The sequence below is a fragment of the Lactuca serriola genome, chromosome 4, assembly GCF_051521515.1.
Source record: "Lactuca serriola cultivar US96UC23 chromosome 4, Lser_US96UC23_V15, whole genome shotgun sequence".
Lineage (NCBI taxonomy): Eukaryota > Viridiplantae > Streptophyta > Magnoliopsida > Asterales > Asteraceae > Lactuca > Lactuca serriola.
In genome coordinates this window covers 382,874,886-382,895,346 of record NC_136411.1, presented here as the reverse complement: position 1 = coordinate 382,895,346, position 20,461 = coordinate 382,874,886, and the positions used below count along the sequence as shown (strand labels likewise).

Below are 20,461 nucleotides of genomic sequence, written 5' to 3'. Positions count from 1 at the left end.
TTTTTGGAGGGACCATGAATATGAGAGAGATGTGGGTAAATTTGCCTAATGATCCACAAATATTAAGAGGGTGGATCGAGATGATAGCTACAAGTTTAGGAGTATTGAAGGATGGAAAGATTGTCCATTAAGTTTACATATTTGAATTTGAACTATGTGGTTATGTTTTTTGGTTATTTGGTACTTAGATGTTATTTGTAGTATGTGGTTATTTGGTACTTGAATGTTATTTGTAGTATTTGGAATTTGAACTATGTGATTATGTATTTTGGTTATTTGGTTATGTTATTTGGTACTTGAGTTTTATATTTTTTTTATTTCGTACTTGAGTTTTATATTTTTTTTATTTGGAACTTGAACTATGTGATTATATATTTTGGTTATTTGGTACTTGAGTTTTATATTTGGTACTTGTGTTGATTAATAGGTTCCTAATGGATCACGACAAAAAGATACTACTCATAATTCTAATGTACTTGTACGTCCGCTACATTTGGAAAAGGGGTGTAAAACGAGTGCGGGACAACGATTCGGAAATGACGGGACATGAATTTACATTAGAGTTACTTCACCGTAATCCTGTACAATGTGTTGAAGTGCTACGCATGTCCCGTGAATCATTTGTCCGACTATGTGCTCATTTTAGAGTAAACTACGCGTTAAATGATAGCAAACATGTGTCGGTTGAGGAGAAGATGACTATGTTTTTGAGGATGATCGGTCATAACCAACGTTATGTGATTATCAAGCGGAGATTTCAACACTCAAAGCAAACAGTTCTTAAGTTTTTTCATGAAGTGTTGGACAAAATGCTGCTTTTCGCACATGACATTATAGTGCCAACTTCTTTTAATCTGAATCCAAACATTCCAGGACATAATAGGAGGCTACGACGGGTGTTCAAGGGAGCAGTTGGTGCACTTGATGGCACCTTGATACATGTTGTTGTCCCTGCAAACAAACGGGATTTATATAGAAGTAGGGGAAAAGGTGATTGTTACCAAAACATATTGGCAATATGTGACTTCAACATGATGTTTACGTTTGTTGTGGCCGGTTGGGAAGGGATAGCACACGATTCTAGAATTTTATCAGAAGCATTAGCAAATCCACATGCACCATTCCCGCTTCCACCACCAGGTAAAGTTATGGTTATTGAAATAGTTTTATCTTAGCTTGAAAAAATAAATGACTTGTTTTACAGATAAATATTATCTTTGTGATGCCGCTTATGCAAACATTTGAGGTTTTATGGCACCGTACCGTAATGTGAGGTATTGGCTTGGAGATTTCCGTCGAAGACGTGCATTAACGAATAAAGAAAAATTTAACCATGCACACGCAAAACTTCGGAATGTCATTGAGCATGCTTTTGGTGTCTTGAAAGCACGATTCCCTATATTGAAGAGGATGGCACCATTCTCATTGGTTACACAGCGAAACATTACCCTAGCATGCTTTGCGCTTCATAATTTTATAAGAAGAGAGGGACTACGTGATGAGTTTTTTGCATGATATGACAAACCAAATGTCTCAGTTCGAAATAACAATGCAGGCGTTGATAATGATGAAGATGAGATTCCAACACATGGTACTGCAGCGGATCGTGAATATATGACTCAGTTAAGAGATGAAATTGCCGAACAATTGATGCAAAATATGGAATGAAAATTATTAAAGTTTGGTTGTATGAATTTTATTTAAAAATGTTATTGTAAGACTAATTTGGTTGTTTGAATTTTATTTCAATGTTTTTAGATTACAATTATTAAATTTTTGGTATTAAAAAACTATTATCGGTTTATTAAATTATTTAATTTTAATTTTTTTTTAATATCTGCATCAGTCTGCAGCCGTTAAAAAAACAAACATGCTTCTCATTACAGTCTGCAGCACTTTGGTCCACCTCTTCTGCTGCAGAGGGCTACAGAGGTGGTCCGCAAACTTCAGACAGTTTCACTTCGGAAAAACAAACAACACCTAAGTTATTGATACCATCCACAGTCGGTCATATGTTGGAAGTAAATATGAATCAAGACTGTCATGAGTTGACTTGTAGAGGTCTAAGATGTTGGACAAAGAGGTGCTACAACACTCATTAGTGCTCATAAGTTCTGAGTATTGGATTCAACTCGTGCTCATTTGAATCACTTCATGGACTTTATCACGAGTGATCATGAGATGATAATATCTTAATTATATTCTTCAAACCTAGAGATATGAGTTTTTACTATGAGTTGGTTGTACATTGATTGCATGTTGGGTCAAAAATATGGTTTATACTTTGCTTTTCTAGGAAAATATATTTTTATGTTATGTTGTATGTGTTTGCGGTTTGTGTGTACGGCCGCACACCCTGTTTACGGCTGTACACAGGGTGTGCGGCTGTACACATGTGTGTGGCTAGAGGTCCATATAAATAGATGTAATGGGTAGAGGAGTGTACAGTTAGAGAAGGCTAGAGAAGAAGTGTGTGTGAAAGAGAATCTAGTGTATGGAGCATCACTCAATTTCATTAATACATCATTAGATTCATCTTAATTCTTCTTCTCCTTCTCTTCTATTTGATCTGACATCATCCAATTGATTGGGATTCCGCACCATCAATTGGATCTGATTGATACACAAGCAAATTTAGGGACTTACAATTGGTATCAGAGCTTAGTTGTATCAATAATTTTTTCAGATCTAGAGCTTATTTGATCTTATTTTGAAAAGATAATAGCGTTTTTGGATAGATCTCGCAGAAATAAGGGGGGGGGGGGTTACTTCTTTGCATTTTTCATAAAAGCAAGTTTTTGATCAAGTTTTAGAGCAAAAAAGGGTGAAAAACATCGTTTTTTTCGCGAATCTGTTGAAGGTGTGCAGCTAGGGAGTGTGCGGCTCGAAGTATACAGCTCGGTGTGCGGCTCGGTCTCGGTGTGCGGTCCTCGTCCTCGCATCACAACCTCGCATCGCAGCAGCCTCGCCTCGCCTCGCCTTGCCTCGGATCCCTGGCCTCGCTTCATCCTCGCATCAGCGCTTCGCAATAAAAATTATGAACGCGTTTTGAGGTTGCGGGGGATCGAACCCAGGACCTCAAAGTGTTCATACCAACGCCCTAACCAACTCGTCTAGGAGGCTCTTTGTTTCATTATTCCGAAATTTGATATATAACTCGTGCTTTTCGAACCTAATTTCGCATTTTTGACAAAATCAGCCCAAAAATTCAATTTCTTTTAATTTTAAATTCCATTTTCAACCAAAAATTTTAGTTTTTAAATTTTAACTTTTATTTTTGACTTTTTACTTAAAATTTTGACTTTGGCTTTTAAAAGTTGACCTTTGACTTTAATCTTTGACTTTTTCGTTTAACTTTTTAATTTTCAAATTTAGCTTTTCGGTTTGACTTTTCAAGTTTGACTTTTTAAATTTGACTTTTAAGGTTGACTTTATCGTTTTTTTAAGTCAAAGGGCAATTAAAAATATAAAAAAAAAATAAAAAAAACTTAAAAAAAAAAAATGAGTTCCATATCAATTCTGGTAAATGAAGTTTCATGTAATCCATCTTGTAAAGCTACGATTAAATTTCTTCGCGAACAAATTGATTTATTAAAAAGAGAAAATGAGGACCTCAAATACGAAGGCTATACTCTTAGGAAAGGACAGAAACCGTTAACAGCTCAATTAGAAACAAAAATCAAGGATTTCCGGAAATTACAAGAAGATTACAGCAACAAGTGTGAAAATTATGATCACATTAAGAAAAAACTTGATGCTGTAGCTGAAGAACTTGACGCTTTGAAAATTAAGTGTGGAAAAACAGATGTTAGTTTCAAAAATTACATTGCGTCAAGTAAGACAGTCGAGTCCTTATATGAAACGCAATTAAAATTCAAAGAAAATCAAAACAAGGGTCTAGGGTATGATAGTGTTCCTCCACCTTTCAATCATAACTACACATCCATCCCTATGACACATGACAAAATTGACAGGGAGGCACATCTTCGATATGGCAAACCAGCTGGATTTGTGTCAAGAGGTATTCAAGTTAAAGATACTAATGCTTCTACTTTATGTGCAGGTAAAGTAGCAGAGGATGAGAACAAGGAGAACACCATTGAACAAACCAACATCTCCTTGAACTCTGAATCTGTTGCTTCGAACTCAACTGCTTCCGATCAACCTGCTGTTGAGAAATACAGGCCACCAATTCCAACGCAACAGAGTTCTTGTTGCAAGTGTGCATGTGGGAACAACAAGAGACAAGGCATGGATATGCCACCAGGGGCAGGAAGAAACAACTTCCCAGTGAAGAAAAAGGCATGCTTTCACTGTGGAACACCTGGACACATTGCTAGAAATTGTCCTAATCGAGCATACGTTCCCTACTATGCACAAGGCTGGCAAAACGCGCAAAGAGGGAGGTTTTCTAAGAGAAACCCCTCTAGGTCACGTTCAGAAAATGGTGACTAGAATGCACAGAAGGCCAAAAATCAAACCCACAAGGCCAAGAATCTAAATCCCAAGGTCAAGAAGGGAATGTGTAACAACATAAAATTCCAATTAAATTTTTAATTTTTAAAACCACCAAATGTATATCATATCATAATTTCAAATCTGAAACAATAGTGTTTTCAAAACAAATTCCCAAGATCTCTCAAATGTGAACTCCATCGGTGTGAATGTGTACGAGTCAAGCCGTCGCCTTCCCACGGTCCTTGCTGGTACCTGAGACATCAAACACAGCAACTGTAAGCATAATGCTTAGTGAGTTCCCCAAAATACCACATACCACAAATACGCCACTCGAGGCTAAACCCGACCCTTTGGTCAAGATGTCTCAGCGGGACCCTCCAATCCCGCAGCTCGTCGGACCCTCTGTTCCAGCCATAGCTCATTGGGCCCTCTGGCCCGTTCTGAATCGTTGGACCCCCCCCCCCCCCCGGTCCGGTCCATATAGTCATACAGCATACAAATAACACATAGCATACAATCTCATAAATAGCACATAAGACCCTCTGGCCAAACCAGAATACCACTCAAGGTAAAGTATAGTGAGAAGACTCACCTCGTGGAAAGTCTAAGATCACGCGTACTTGCTATCTCCAAAACCCAACGACGACTCTACCTCGCCTAATCATAAAAAAATATCATTTAATAATCAAGAATTCCACAACTAAACTTAAACCCTTATCATCATCCTCAAAGGGTAAAAGACCATTTTACCCCTCCTTGACCCAAAGTCCTCATGTTGACCAAAACCCTAAAAAGTCAACAAAAGTCAACCCTACGAGTACGCGGGGCGTACATCGCCAACCCATGGATCGGGGTCTCCACCCAGTACGCTGCGCGTATTGGAAGTTACACCCAGCGTAACCATCAGACTTTAGCGTACATCATTTCTGGTCTTAATCGGTTAAGCCATTACTCCAACTTCTAGATCCGGCTCAATTTATGCGTCTATACCCATAAAGTCGAGACCTTTAAGCCTTGGCATGGCTGTAAAGGCTCCAACACTTCATAACATCACTCTATTCCAACTCAAGGACCTAGATCTCATGCATGGTGCAATGTTCACAACCAAGATTGCATTTTTATGAGTCTACAACTCAAATAGACCAGAAATACGAAGGATCTAAGCTTATGGAGACCATTTGCTCAAAAGTCTCCACCTTTGGGACTAAAACCCTAGAAAATGGTACATGAAGCATATTACAAGAACTATAGAACAAGATCCGAGCTTTTTACCTTGAAATGAAGCCTCAACCTTTGCTAAGCTCAGATCTACACTTGAGTACCACTTCTAGCCTTCTCCAATGAGCTCCTCTTCTCCTTTGCTACCTAGAAATGGCACCACCAAGCTTAGAATACTCACAAATGGCCTAAGAACGGTTGCACACTCTCTTTAGGGTTTCTTTCTGAGGGATGGTGGCTGAGAAGTCGAGCCACACATTCCTTTTATAGCCCTCCAAATGAATTAGGGTTTTTAGGTCTGGACCGGTTACGCCCCGCGTAACCTTGGGTACGCCCAGCGTACCTGAGGGTGAACACGTCCAAATGAAGCGCACGAGTACGCGCAACGTACCTCTTGTACGCCCAGCGTACTCGCAAATCATGCAACCCTAAAAAGAGAACATAACAAAGATGAAGGGATAAATAGAAGGGTACCTGGTTTTCGGGCTGTTACAATTCTCCCCCAGTAGAACTAGACTTCGTCCCCGAAGTCTCATACCGAAAACAACTCCGGATACTGATCCCGCATCTCAGCCTCGGGCTCCCATGCCAGCTCGGACCCCTTCTGATGTTGCCACTGCACTTGTACCAAGGGTACTTCCTTGTTGCTCAGAACCTTAACCCTTCGATCCCTGATCGCCACTGGCCTCTCCACATAATTCAGGCCTGCATCCACCTGAATATCATCCAAAGGCACCACGGCCGACTCGTTGGCAATGCATTTCCTCAGCTGAGAAACATGAAAGGAGTCGTGGATCTGTCCCAATTCAGCAGGTAGGTCCAACCGGTAGGCTACCCTGCCTACCCAAGCAATTACCCTGAAGGGTCCAATGTATCGGGGTCCCAACTTGCCCCTCTTCTAGAATCGTATCACTCCTTTCCAAGGAGAGACCTTTAGGAGCACAAGGTCACCAACCTGAAACTCGAGCTCGGACTGACGCCTATCCGCATAACTCTTCTGGCGACTCTGCGCGGTCAACAATCTCTGCCTGACCTGCTATATCTGCTCGGTCGTCTGGAGTACAATCTCTGTGCTACCCATTACCCGTTGCCCCACCTCTCCCCATCAGATGGGGGTGCGACACCTCCTCCCATACAACAGCTCAAAAGGTGGCATACCAATGCTCGAATGATGGCTGTTGTTGTATGAAAACTCTGCCAAGGGTAGATAGGTGTCCCAACTCCCTCCAAAATCCAAAACACATGCTCGAAGCATATCCTCAAGCGTCTGAATCGTCCGCTCGCTCTGTCTGTCCATCTGCGGGTGGTATGTGGTACTGAAATGCAACCTCGTACCTAACTCCTCGTGGAACTTCTTCCAAAATCTGGAAGTAAATCGCACGTCTCGATCTGAAACGATCGACAACGGAACCCCATGCCGCGATACCACCTCCCTCACATACAACTCTGCCAACCTCTCAGCAGAAGAGCTCTCACTGATAGCAAGAAAATGAGCGCTCTTCGTCAACCTGTCCACAATCACCCAAATTGCATCGACTCCTCTCGCAGTCCTTGGCAATTTGGTGATAAAATCCATGGTAATTTGTTCCCACTTCCACTCGGGAATCTCCAACGGCTGCAGCTTACCATGCGGACGCTGGTGCTCGGCCTTAACTTGGCAACAAGTTAGGCACCTCTCGATGAACCAAGCAACATCCCTCTTCATACAGGGCCACTAATACTCCTTCTTTAGGTCCAAATACATCTTGGTAGCCCCGGGATGGATCGAGAACTTCGATCGATGCGCCTCCTCCATCAAAATGGTACGCGTCCCGCCCACAAACGGTACCCAAATCCGACCCTGAAACGTCATAAGCCCCCGACTATCGGTTCTCTGGTCTCGCAGCCTCTGCCTGGGCCCCTCGGATAGTGTCCAATACCGGAGTCATCACCGTCAACCTCATACAAATGTCTCGTAACGGGGCACTCTCCGACCTACGGCTCAGAGCGTCGGCTACGACATTAGCCTTGCCCGGGTTGTACAGGATCTCACAATCATAATCCTTCACCACATCCAACCATCTCCTCTGGCGCATATTCAGGTTTGGCTGATCCATCAAGTACTTTAAGCTCTTGTGGTCAGTGTATATCATACACCGAACCCCATACAGATAGTGACGCCAAATCTTGAGGGCAAACACTACAGCCCCCAACTCCAAATCGTGGGTGGGATATCTCGTCTCATGAGGCTTCAACTGCCTCGATGCATACGCGATCACATGCCCTCTCTGCCTCAACACCGCTCCCATCCCCAATACCGAAGTATCACTATACACCACGAAATCCTCCATCCCTTCCAGTAGTGTGAGTACAGGAGCTTCGCACAATCTCTGACGAAGGGTCTCAAACGAGGTTTGCTGCTCCGGACCCCATGAGAAAGTAACACCCTTCCGGGTCAACTTGGTAAGTGGCACGGCGATCTTGGAGAAATCTCTGATAAATCTCCTATAGTAGCCTGCCAACCCCCAAGAAGCTCCTGATCTCCGTAGGTGGCCTCGGCACCTCCCAACTCATCACAGCCTCAATCTTGGCTGGGTCAACCAATATCCCGTTCTGGTTAACGAGATGCCCTAAAAACTGGACTTCCCGTAACCAGAAATCGCACTTGGAGAATTTGGAAAAGAGCCTCTCCGATCTCAAAATTCCGAGGAGCTCCCTCAAATGTTCCGCATGTTGCTCTCTGGTCCTCGAATACACCAGGATGTCATCAATGAAAACAATCACCGAACGATCCAACATCGGCCTACACACCCTGTTCATGAGATCCATGAACGCCGCTGGTGCATTGGTGAGCCCGAATGGCATCACCACGAACTCGTAATGCCCGTAACGAGTCCTAAACGCCGTCTTCTGGATATCCTCATCCCGAACTCTCATCTGGTGATATCCCGATCTCAAGTCAATCTTGGAGAACCAAGACGCCCCCTGCAACTGATCGAATAGATCGTCGATCCTCGGTAACGGATACGGTTCTTGACCGTCAACTTGTTCAACTCCCGGTAATCAATGCACATCCGGTGTGAACCATCTTTTTTCTTGACAAAAAGGATCGGCGCTCCCCATGGAGAGCTACTGGGACGGATGAACCCTTCCCCAACAGCTCTTGCAGCTGTGAGGATAACTCCCGCATCTTTGGCGGTGCTAGCCGATACGGCGCATTGGCGATAGGCACAGCCGTGGGAACCAAATCGATACGAAACTCCACCTGCCTCTCGGGAGGTACACCCGACAACTCCTCGGGAAACACGTCCGGGAACTCACACACTATCGGCACCTCATCCACTGAACTTGGCCTCCCTGCGGCCTCTCGCACATCTGTCACAAAGGCTACGAACCCCTTGCAGCCCTGCTGCAAACTCCGCCTCGCTCTAGCGGCCGAACAGAAAACCGAACCACCACGAGTCCCCTCGCCGTAAACCGTCAGCGCTCCCCCACTAGGATCTCGGATCGTCACCAGTTGACGCTCGCAATCTATGACAGCCCCAAAACGGCTCAACCAATCCATTCCTACTATGACACAAACATCCCCCATAGCGATTGGAATCAAATCAATCGGGAACTCCACCCCGAAGATCTCCAGCATGCATCCACGTATCACCTCGGTAGCACATACCTCACGCTCATCTGCTATGGAAACCCGCAAAGGTCGAATCAACGCCTCCCTCGGAATACTAATGTGCCGACTAAAAGCCAAAGATATGAAAGACCGACTCGCACCCGAGTCGAATAAAACCAATGCAGGTACAGAACTCACAAGAAAAGTACCTACGCATAACATATAGCAATTACAATAGAATAAACTCAACATAAAATAGATAAAGATTACATACCCGCCACGACATCAGGTGTTGCGCGGACCTCCTCCGCAGTCAGCTAGAAGGCTCTCCCCCTAGCCTTCGGTGCTTCGGCCTTCACTGGCCGGGTCTCAGCAGCTCGAACCGCAGGTGCAGATCCCTGCGCTGACCTCTGAAGCTGGGGCCACTCGGCCTTCCGATGGCCGGTCTGGTTGCAATGGAAGCAAACCGAGAACCCCTTCGGACAATCCCTCGCAAAATGTCCTTCCTTCCCGCATTTGTAGCATACCCCAGTCTTGCACGGCCCATCATGGCTCTTGCCGCACTTCCCACAAGTGCGGCCCCTCAAACTGCCCGTCCTCGAATCAGCGGGCTTTGCCCGCTTGGCGCCCGGCTACGACTGCGTCGGTCGTCGATCACCCCTCTGCAACTCAGTCTCCTCCCTCGCCTGTGTCTCAAGCTCGATCTCCCTCTTCCTGGCATTTGCCCGAAGCTCGGCAAATGTCTGGTAAGTCGAGTTCTCCACGAACTCACGGATGTCCCTCCTCAAAATACTCAGATAACGGCTCATGCGAGCCTGCTCAGTGGACACCAACTCCGGGCAAAACAACACCCGCTCATGAAATATCCTCGTAATCACTGTCACCGACTCTGTCCCCTGCTTGAGGGTCAGAAACTCCTGAGCTAAACGTTCCCTCTCCACCTGGGGAACATACTCTTCACGAAACATCACAGTAAACCTCTCCCAGGTCATTGCAGTCAACTCAGCTGTAGAATAGCTCGCGGTCACAAATTTCCACTAGTCCTTCGCCCCCAAGCGAAGCTGGTTGAGTGCGAATCGCACCCTCAAGTGCTCCGGACACAAGCACGTATAGAAACACCCCTCCATGTCTGAGATCCACCTCATAGCGGCGATCGGGTCCTGCGTACCATCGAACTCTAGTGGTTTCGTGTTGCTGAACTGTCGGTACAGCAACGAATCACCACCCTGGGGTCTTGCAGCAGCAACAGCTGCTGTGGCTGCAACAACAGCAACATCAGTCAAGGCAGCATAACGCTCATCAAACGTCTCGATCAGTGTGGTCTTAATAGACCCAAACATCTCCGAAATCTCGGCTCTGATGGCAGCAGCCACCTCCTCATGGGTGATCCGACGGATCTCCTCATCGCTCACCTCACTGCTCTCGGGGTTATGGCGTGTCCCGACCATGATCAACCTCTGAAACACAACATAAGAAATATCAGGGATACTCTCGAGTATTCTCACGTTCGATAACTCAAACATCCTCACTCCTGGTACCCCCAAGGATTCTTACTTAGACTGCGCACCAATCCGGTGTTTTCAATAGTACGGGATCAATACTATTGTCCACATCGAATCAATATACAATCCAAGTCCTCCTCCTAGTATCCCAAGTCGTAAATACTCTACTCTCGCTATGCATTGGCTACCCTCAGTAGACCTATCATGAGCTCCTCACTGCTACCTACTCACTCTCAAAGTATCTCATAGCAGCAGTAATCTCCTAGGCTAACGCATCACAAATCAGGCCACTCTAGTCCTTATAGGAATACCTAGCCTCTCTATCATGCATAAAATAATATCTCATAACTCATAACATATAATGTAAGGGTATTTTAAGGATTCACCGTTCAGGCGCTGGCTGACCGTACACACCATCCACTCTACTCGTTTCCAAAACTTCTTTTTCTTTTTAGAAAATTTACAGTTTTGGTTGTAAAATTTCTCAAATCGTCGGTTTGAGTTCAAATACGCCCGAAGGTGCATCCGAATCCCTCAAACCAAGGCTCTGATACCAACTTGTAACAACGTAAAATTCCAATTAAATTTTTAATTTTTAAAACCACCAAATGTATATCATATCATAATTTCAAATCCGAAACAACAGTGTTTTCAAAACAAATTCCCAAGATCTCTCAAATGTGAACTCCATCGGTGTGAGTGTGTACGAGTCAAGCCGTCGCCTTCCCACGGTCCTCGCTGGTACCTGAGACATCAAACACAACAACTGTAAGCATAATGCTTAGTGAGTTCCCCAAAATACCACATACCACAAATACGCCACTCGAGGCTAAACCCGACCCTCTGCTCAAGATGTCTCAGCGGGACCTCCAGTCCCGCAGCTCGTCGGACCCTCTGGTCCAGTCATAGCTCATTGGGCCCTCTGGCCCGTTCTGAATTGTTGGACCCTCCGGTCCGATCCATATAGTCATACAACATACAAATAACACATAGCATACAATCTCATAAATAGCACATAAGACCCTCTGGCCAAACCAGAATACCACTCAAGGTAACGTATAGTGAGAAGACTCACCTCGTGGAAAGTCTAAGATCACGCGTACTCGCTATCTCCAAAACCCAACGACGACTCTACCTCACCTAATCATAAAAAAATATCATTTAATAATCAAGACTTCCACAAGTAAACTTTAACCCTTATCATCATCCTCAGAGGGTAAAAGACCATTTTACCCCTCCTTGACCCAAAGTCCTCATGTTGACCAAAACCCTAAAAAGTCAACAAAAGTCAACCCTACAAGTACGCGGGGCGTACTGCTTGATGTACGCGGGGCGTACATCGCCAACCCATGGATCGGGGTCTCCACCTAGTACGCTGCGCGTACTGGAAGTTACGCCCAGCGTAACCATCAGACTTTAGCATACATCATTTCTGGTCATAATCGGTTAAGCCATTACTCCAACTTCTAGATCCGGCTCAGTTTATGCGTCTATACCCATAAAGTCGAGACCTTTAAGCCTTGGCATGGTTGTAAAGGCTCCAACACTTCATAACATCACTCTATTCTAACTCAAGGACCTAGATCTCATGCATGGTGCAATGTTCACGACCAAGATTGCATTTTTATGAGTCTACAACTCAAATAGACTAGAAATACGAAGGATCTAAGCTTATGGAGACCATTTGCTCAAAAGTCTCCACCTTTGGGACTAAAACCCTAGAAAATGGTACATGAAGCATATTACAAGAACTATATAACAAGATCCAAGCTTTTTACCTTGAAATGAAGCCTCAACCTTTGCTAAGCTCAGATCTACACTTGAGTACCACTTCTAGCCTTCCCCAATGAGCTCCTCTTCTCCTTTGCTACCTAGAAATGGCACCACCAAGCTTAGAATACTCACAAATGGCCTAAGAACGGTTGCACACTCTCTTTAGGCTTTCTTTCTGAGAGATGGTGGCTGAGAAGTCGATCCACACATTCCTTTTATAGCCCTCCAATGAATTAGGGTTTTTAGGTCTGGACCGATTACGCCCCGCGTAACCTGAGGGTGAACGCGTCCAAATGAAGCGCACGAGTACGCGCAGCGTACCTCTTGTACGCCCAGCGTACTCGCAAATCATGCAACCCTAAAAAGAGAACATAACAAAGATGAAGGGATAAATAGAAGGGTACCTGGTTTTCGGGCTGTTACAGAATGTCTGTCAAGAAGCCAAATGCAAGAGATGCTCCCATGAAGCCAAAATCAAAGTCATCTCGACGATTGGCTTCAAATTCAAAATCAAGTGCCGAGGCACCCATCCGCTCGAAAAAGAAATGGGTTAAACCCAACTACAGATGGGTACCGAAGGTGCAATCTCCCAAATCATCTAATGCTTGTAATATTTCTACATTTTCTGTTTGTGATAAGCGGGACATGTCATGGGAGAGAGTACCCTGCAAAGATCACAAAGGTCAACCCAGTTTCAAAATGGACTGGGTTCCAAAGACCAACTGATCCCGCTCTGTGTCGGAGCAGCTATGGAGGCATATCATCAGACTTCGGTTTGTTGGTAGTGGCTGTTCCTGGCACTTGATAGGGGACATCTCTCAACTGTACAACACTTGGAATTTTGTTTGAGAGTATGTGTCCTTTGCGGGAAGGGAAGAAAGGAAGGGATCACATGGGATCTATGCTTAACGACATGAAGAATTTTCGGATCTGTTCTGAGATTATGCGTGCTGTTCTCAGACCTTATAGATGCAAATTCAATCGGTGACTTACGGTTTGAGTTTTCTTCTCTATACTCCTGAGTTTATCTTATTCTGATACGCTTCAAAGACAAATTTTTGTTTTATGATAGTTTAAATTTGCGCATTTACTTTCGTTTCTATCCTATGCACAAATTTAGGGGGAGAAATAAAAACAAAACAAAAATAAACAAAAATTAGAAAAGTTAAAAAAAATCCAAAAACATTAAAAAATTCAGAAAAATCAGAAAATTGTTGCATGAAGTTTTGTTGGTTGATAAAGGACTGGGAAGTGATATTATCAAGTGATAACAGGCAATCTGAGTCTGTGTAACATACCCAAAGTTGAAGGGTCTATGCTTTGGTTTGATGCGTCGGTAGGCACGGAAATTTTTAAATGGACATGACTAGGCAGAACTGAACTTAGGAAATCAAATGACTTGACAAATCTTGACCTAGTTAGATCCGTTTAGCCTGACAATACGACGCTTGGATAGGTTGAGCAGGGAGATATATATGGGAATCTACTCGTCACATTAAATGAACCCGTATCTGGAACCGTGGTTTAACTTTTCCTCCATGTGCGGATTCTGTCCTTAATTCCGGTATTGATGGGGCAACTGGTAAATTCCGATAAATTAGGTATGTAGAAAATCATTTTCTTTCTTTCTGTCTGTTAGTCATATGTTACCTCCTCTGCGTGATTGGAATAGATCTGACCTGGACTGTAACATATGCAACTCTATTCTCTGCATATATATATATATATATATATATATATATATATATATATATATATATATATATATATATATATATATATGAAATTCCTCTTATCTGTTAGCCATATGCTGTCTCCTTTGCGTGACTAACAATCCGACCTGGTACATAGCATATGCACTATAAGTGATAATGCTCTGAATCTATCTTCTCCCCTAATGATGGTCTGCTCATCCGATGTAAGGAGTACTCTGGAAGTCCTTGATTACCGGGGCATATCTGGAAGCGGGAAACATGTTCCAGTACAATTAAAATTGAACACTCAAATATTGTCTATAGATCTCGCTGCTCAATTTAGGTGGACAACAATATCTCTGGTCGTCGTGAGCTAAATGGTCCTTATGATATAGTATCTAGAAACTTAGGATCAGATATAATATCTAGGAACTCAGGATCACATTGTCTTGTCACTTATAGTATGTCCTAATTTTTTCACAATTTTTCGTGTTTAAGTGGACAACAATACCGACGATCGACCAGACAAAGATGTGAATATGAAGGGTACCGACAAGCGGATAAAGGCTGTCTAAAAACTTTGGTCCCAAATCATTCTTAAAGTTAGATATCATTTTATTTTTGTTAAATTTGTTCATAGTTTTCCTTTTTGCACAAATTTTAGGAGGAGAGTTAAAAATAATTCAAAAATCAAACAAAAATCAGAAAATTAAAAATCCAAAAATAGTGTTATTTCTTGTTCATAAAATCCAAAAATATTTTTTTTTTCTGTTTTTATTTTTCCAGAAAATATCAAAAATCCAAAAATATTTTTTTGTGTGCTAATTTTTCTTTTAGTTTTGTTTTGTCTTGAAAAGTGATTTCAGGCGTAGATGAGACTCGTGGAGACTGTATTGAAGATCTTCTGAGCCAAGGCTTCATCCGTGAGCATCGAAGAATTCTCATTCGAAGGAACAAGAAATGAAGATTATTCTTTCAACATTTAATTTGTCAACCCCAGAAGCAAGGTGAAGCTGAAATTGAAGATTATGTGACGGATTGCGTTGAAGCCTCCTCAATCAGTCTGCTGTTATCTTGTACCTGCTGAAGTCATCGAGAAGATTATTTCTATCCGTTGTTCTCTCTGAAGATTCTCAAGCTGAAAGCACTATCTTTCAAGAATCAGTACATCAAGCCTCCTCACCCAATGTTCGTGCAATGTCAAATTTTGAAGAAAAACCCAACCGCTCAAGATGAATTCATTTATTGAAGATTCATATGTTCATCTTGAAGTTGTGAAGAATTTGAAGATTAATGCTGAAGCCAAGCTCCCAATGAAGATTAACAAGAAAAGCTAACTACTATTTAGGGGGAGTTTGTTGGGCTAATTAGAAAAGAAATCTATAAACCAAGGGGGAGATTGGTGGGTCAAAAATATGGTTTATACTTTGCTTTTCTAGGAAAATATATTTTTATGTAATGTTGTATGTGTTTGCGTTTTGTGTGTACGGCCGTACACAGGGTGTGCGGCTGTAAACATGTGTGTGGCTAGAGGTCCATATAAATAGATGTAATGGGTAGAGGAGTGTACGGTTAGAGAAGGCTAGAGAAAAGAGAGAAAGTTAGAGAGAAGAAGTGTGTGTGAAAGAGAATCTACTGTATGGAGCATCACTCAATATCATTAATACATCATTAGATTCATCTTAATTCTTTTTCTCCTTCTCTTCTATTTGATCTGACATCATCCAATTGATTGAAATTCCGCACCATCAATTGGATCTGATTGATACACAAGCAAATTTAGGGACTTACATTGCATGAAAACGCATTCGGTAACTCGATGTTATAAAACATGCCTTTGTGTATGATTCAACAAGTAGTAGAACAAGCCATATGAGTTAAAGTTTATCCATTCCTTTTACCTTCGGGATAAAAGCGATACATGTGGGCCCCTCGAAGATTTAATGATGACACATGTGAGTGCTTGGCCAAGCCAGGACTGATTTGATTTGTTTAATCAGTCAGTCGTCATAAATAAGAAATCGGGAAAAACAAATGGACAGAGAGAATGATTGATAATCCATGTCTCAGTCCATATGATATCTAGAATGGAGGAATATATGATCCTTTATCTAATGGACAAGTCATTGACAAAGGTCAGAGTTCGTTTACAATGTCAGAGTTCGACAGCGGCTTTAAGAGCTACGATTGCCAGTTAGGTTTTGAAGTCATACTCAATAATAGTTTTAGACTTATCCAAGTGGGAGACTATTGGATTAATGTCTAAGTCCATAACTATATTTGGTATGGACTTGACCCGACTCGACATGGTCCATTTGGGTTGCACTTCACCGACACAATTTATATGGATAGTCTTTTGAGAATAGTATATTTATGATTTATATTAATATATTATAAGTTCTAATATATCAATATGGAATCATATTATTTAATTAGTATTGATCAAGAATTAATTAATTAAGTGATCGAAAGGAACTAATTAAATATGGACTCTTATATATGTATATGGAATGGGCCAAGTTCATTTAGGTTGGGCTAAAGCTTTCATGGATAGTCCATGGAGTTTTTTAACCCAAGGATCCTATGAAATGAAAGGTCATGGGTATTAGGGTTTACATGGATGTAACCCTAATCCTCCATACTATATAAAGAGGCCTTTAGCACAAGAAATGGCACGGGTATGTGAGGACATGAGAGTGGGCCGATTTTAGTGTGCATACATATTCTCTCAAGTTCTTCCAAGGTGTTTTTGGTGATTTGTGATTCCACTTGAGGCTTCCACACTATTGGGGCTAAGCTCTTAAAGCTTGAAGACATCAAGCTACATCAAAAGGTATGTTATCTAACTAGAACTTTGTAGTATAAGTTCTTTATAATATGCTAATTAGGATGAAACCTTGGAATATTTAATATTTGCATGTATAATAAAGAAAATATAGATCCAAGGTTTATAGGGTTGCATGTACACCATAGGAGTGTTAGGATGCTTAAAACTCATCACTAAGTTCCTTTAACAATTCTCCTTCATTTTGTTTTCAATGTTTGATAGCAAGGTCATCAAGGCTAAGATTTACGATAGAGCCCATCAAAAAAGTTATTTCTATTTTCCTCTTGTTTTTATTTTTTTATTTAGGTTTCCTTAAATTTTGTTTTTCATCTATTTTATTGTTTTGATGAAGTCTATCAGTCTCATCCTTTTATTACTTTTAATTTTTGAATCTTTTGACATTTTTCCTCCAAATTACTACTATGAAGAATCATTGCTAGATATTATTGATTTGAAATTTCAATTTATCATGAACAAATTAGCGTAGAACTTAATCGGATTAGGAACAAATTAGATTGCCATAAACCCTAACAATGGAAAATTGGTTATGAAAATCTTTTGTTTTGTACGACATTAATAAGATGCTTGGTGTTGTGCAGATGGCTTAACTCGTTCTCTAATGGACTAAAAGCTATGGAAGTTGTAACTTTCTACTATCTGAAGGAAAACATAGGTTACAAAATTCTATGCACTAAGCAGAAAAACATTTAACAATTAAATGATTAGGACACATGCAACCTATGAAGGATCTATGTCTTTCACGTGAATGAAACATACTGTGAACTATCAAAACTACAAAACTTCTTATATAAATCTAAATTTATAAGATGAAATACATACCTTATTGATTGTTTAAGCAAACAATCAAGAAACCATTTTGTTGATCTTTTGGAAGCAAGCACTGCAAGCGTCGTGCTTTTAATGGTTCACACCCAACACAAGCAAGTAGGATATTGAGGAGAAAGGGGGAAGGAGATCAAAATTTCAGCCTAACTCTCTAAGGTATTAGTGGCTAAAAATCATAGCCCTAGGGGTATTTATATAGTGCAATCAAGAAACCCTAAATAAGCCCAAACCCAATATAATAATATTATCTTGAATCGAGTAATTATCCAGCTTCCTAATTATCCACCAAGGATAGTTCTAGAAACCCTAAATGCTCCTTAAAATCGTCAATAGCCTCAATGAGGGTTTCAGAATGCCTCTTGTTCAACTATTGAACAACTGCACTTCAGTCCCCATACTTTTAATTAATTATTTTAATCACCAAATTAATTCCAATTAATTTTTGATTAATATTAATTAAATATTACTATTTCTAATTAATATATTATTTCCATTATATATTAACAAATTATTTATTTAAATTTACTAATGAAATAATAAATCAATCTCTCTCTCCAAAAATATCATGTCCATTGCTAAGTTTGAGGGCAACCCGAAAGGACTATGCTACTATCAATTCAGGTTTATACCAATTATAGTTATGGGCTTAGACACCTAATCAAATAGTCTTCCATTTGGATAAGTCTGTAACCATAATTGCTAGTACAACTTCTAAACAGATCATCAAATTGTAGCTTCCAAAAGTTGTTGTCAAACTCTGACCTAGTCAGTTACATGTCCTAAGATAAGTGATCTTATAATCCTCCGTTTTGCAAGATATCATTTGGACGAGATATGGAATAGAATCAATCTCATTGTCCAATACCTTGTTTCCCGATTTCTGATTTGTAATGACATAGAACTTCCAATCGAACACATCAATTAAGTTATGGTCAGTCCTGACACTATAAGTCAACACCACCAAGGGGCCTAAAGATATCGCTTTTCCCGTTAAGGCAAAAGGAACGAATAAACATTGACTTATATTCTTGCACCATTTACTCATCAAATCATGCACAACAATACATTTTATAATATCAAGTTACTGATGTGTTTTCATATCATCAATGCATAGCTGATTCGTAAACTACAACTTATATATCTTTGTTTCAAGATTGTAAGATATTATCGTCTCAGAATTACTCGTGATAAATTCCATGAAATAATTCTCTGAGTGTGGGTTAATCAAATACTTAAATCCCCATTTCAAAGTACTCATGAACATTGCAACAATACCATTGCTATGTCTAAAACTCTTTAAGCAATCTACAATTCAATTCATGATAGTCTTACACTACTTACTTCCAAAAGTATGATTGACTGTGAGTTTTGAATAATCGAATTATTCTGGAAGTATAACATGCAAAATGAAACATAATAATAAACAATCAACAAAAGGTAGTAAACAAACTCATAAATAATTCTCTCTTATTTAAGCACCAAAAGTCAATTACATTTACTTTGTTACAAGTTTCAAATAACTATCTAACTACTAAAACTAATATCATCTTTCAGACCAATGCTCCTAGCATGTTGAACGTGTTTGGCCCTACTTAGACCCTTTACGAGGGGATCCGTGGGATTCTATTCTGATGATACCCTCTTCATGACAAGGTGACCTTCTTCTACCTTATGTCTGATGAAATGGTATTTTCTGTCAATATGTCTTTATATGTCATGATCTCTTGGTTCCTTAGCTAAGGCAACCGCTCCTTCATTATCATAGAAAATTTTCATTGGCTCCTTGATGGCTGGAACGACTCCAAGGTCTCCAATGAAGTTCTTCAACCAAATTGCATCCTTTGATGCTTCGCTCACTTCTATGTACTCTGATTCATAGGTAGAATCAACCACCATCTCTTTTTTGGAACTCTTCCAGGTTACTGCTCCTCCATTTAAGGTAAACACCCAACCAAACTAAGAACGGTAGTTGTCTCTTTCTGTTTGAAAGTTGGCGTCACTATACCTAGTTACTCTCAACGTATCACTGTCACCAAGCACAAGGACCCATTCCTTAGTTCTTCGCAGATGCTTAAGAATATTCTTAATTGTTATCTAGTGAGCTCTACATAGATTTCCCTGATAACAAAGGACCATGCTCAAAGCAAAATCGACATCATGGCAAGTACATGTCATAGCATACATGATAGATATAACGACAGAAGCATATGGAACTCTACTCATTTCTATTATCTCTGCATCGGTACGCAGGATCTGAGTCTTACTCAGTTTGGTATTACTCTGTATAGGCAGTTCTCCTTTCTTGAATTTTAATACTAAAACATTTTAGCACCTTTTCTAAGTATGTACTTTGACTATGTCCAACTAGTCTTTTACTCCTGTCACTCAAAATCCTTATCCCTAGAGTATAAGCAGCCTCTCCCAGATCCTTCATAGAGAATCACTTTCCAAGCCACGACTTAACCTCTTGCAAAGTTGGAATGTCATTTCCTATAAGAAGTATGTCATCAACATACAATACTAGGAAGGTTACTATACCCCCACTAGA

The 20,461-nt window shown here is 41.0% G+C and overlaps 1 protein-coding gene across 1 annotated transcript; it reads left to right on the top strand.

Annotated features, from left to right (window-relative positions):
- The first annotated feature begins 431 nt into the window (after positions 1-431).
- On the top strand, positions 432-1,679 carry LOC145100793 (uncharacterized). The gene is made up of 2 exons (XM_079037925.1): positions 432-1,140; positions 1,205-1,679. Exons 1-2 carry the CDS (start codon positions 435-437, stop codon positions 1,243-1,245), a joined length of 747 nt encoding a protein of 248 aa, XP_078894051.1. The 5' UTR covers positions 432-434; the 3' UTR covers positions 1,246-1,679.
- Positions 1,680-20,461: the final 18,782 nt, after the last annotated feature.

Bases quoted from the DNA above. Each gene is read 5' to 3' on its own strand.
- LOC145100793 (XM_079037925.1), top strand. From the start codon at position 435: ATGGATCACGACAAAAAGATACTACTCATAATTCTAATGTACTTGTAC. The intron at 1,141-1,204 runs GTAAAGTTATGG...CTTGTTTTACAG, and splicing joins ATTCCCGCTTCCACCACCAG to ATAAATATTATCTTTGTGAT.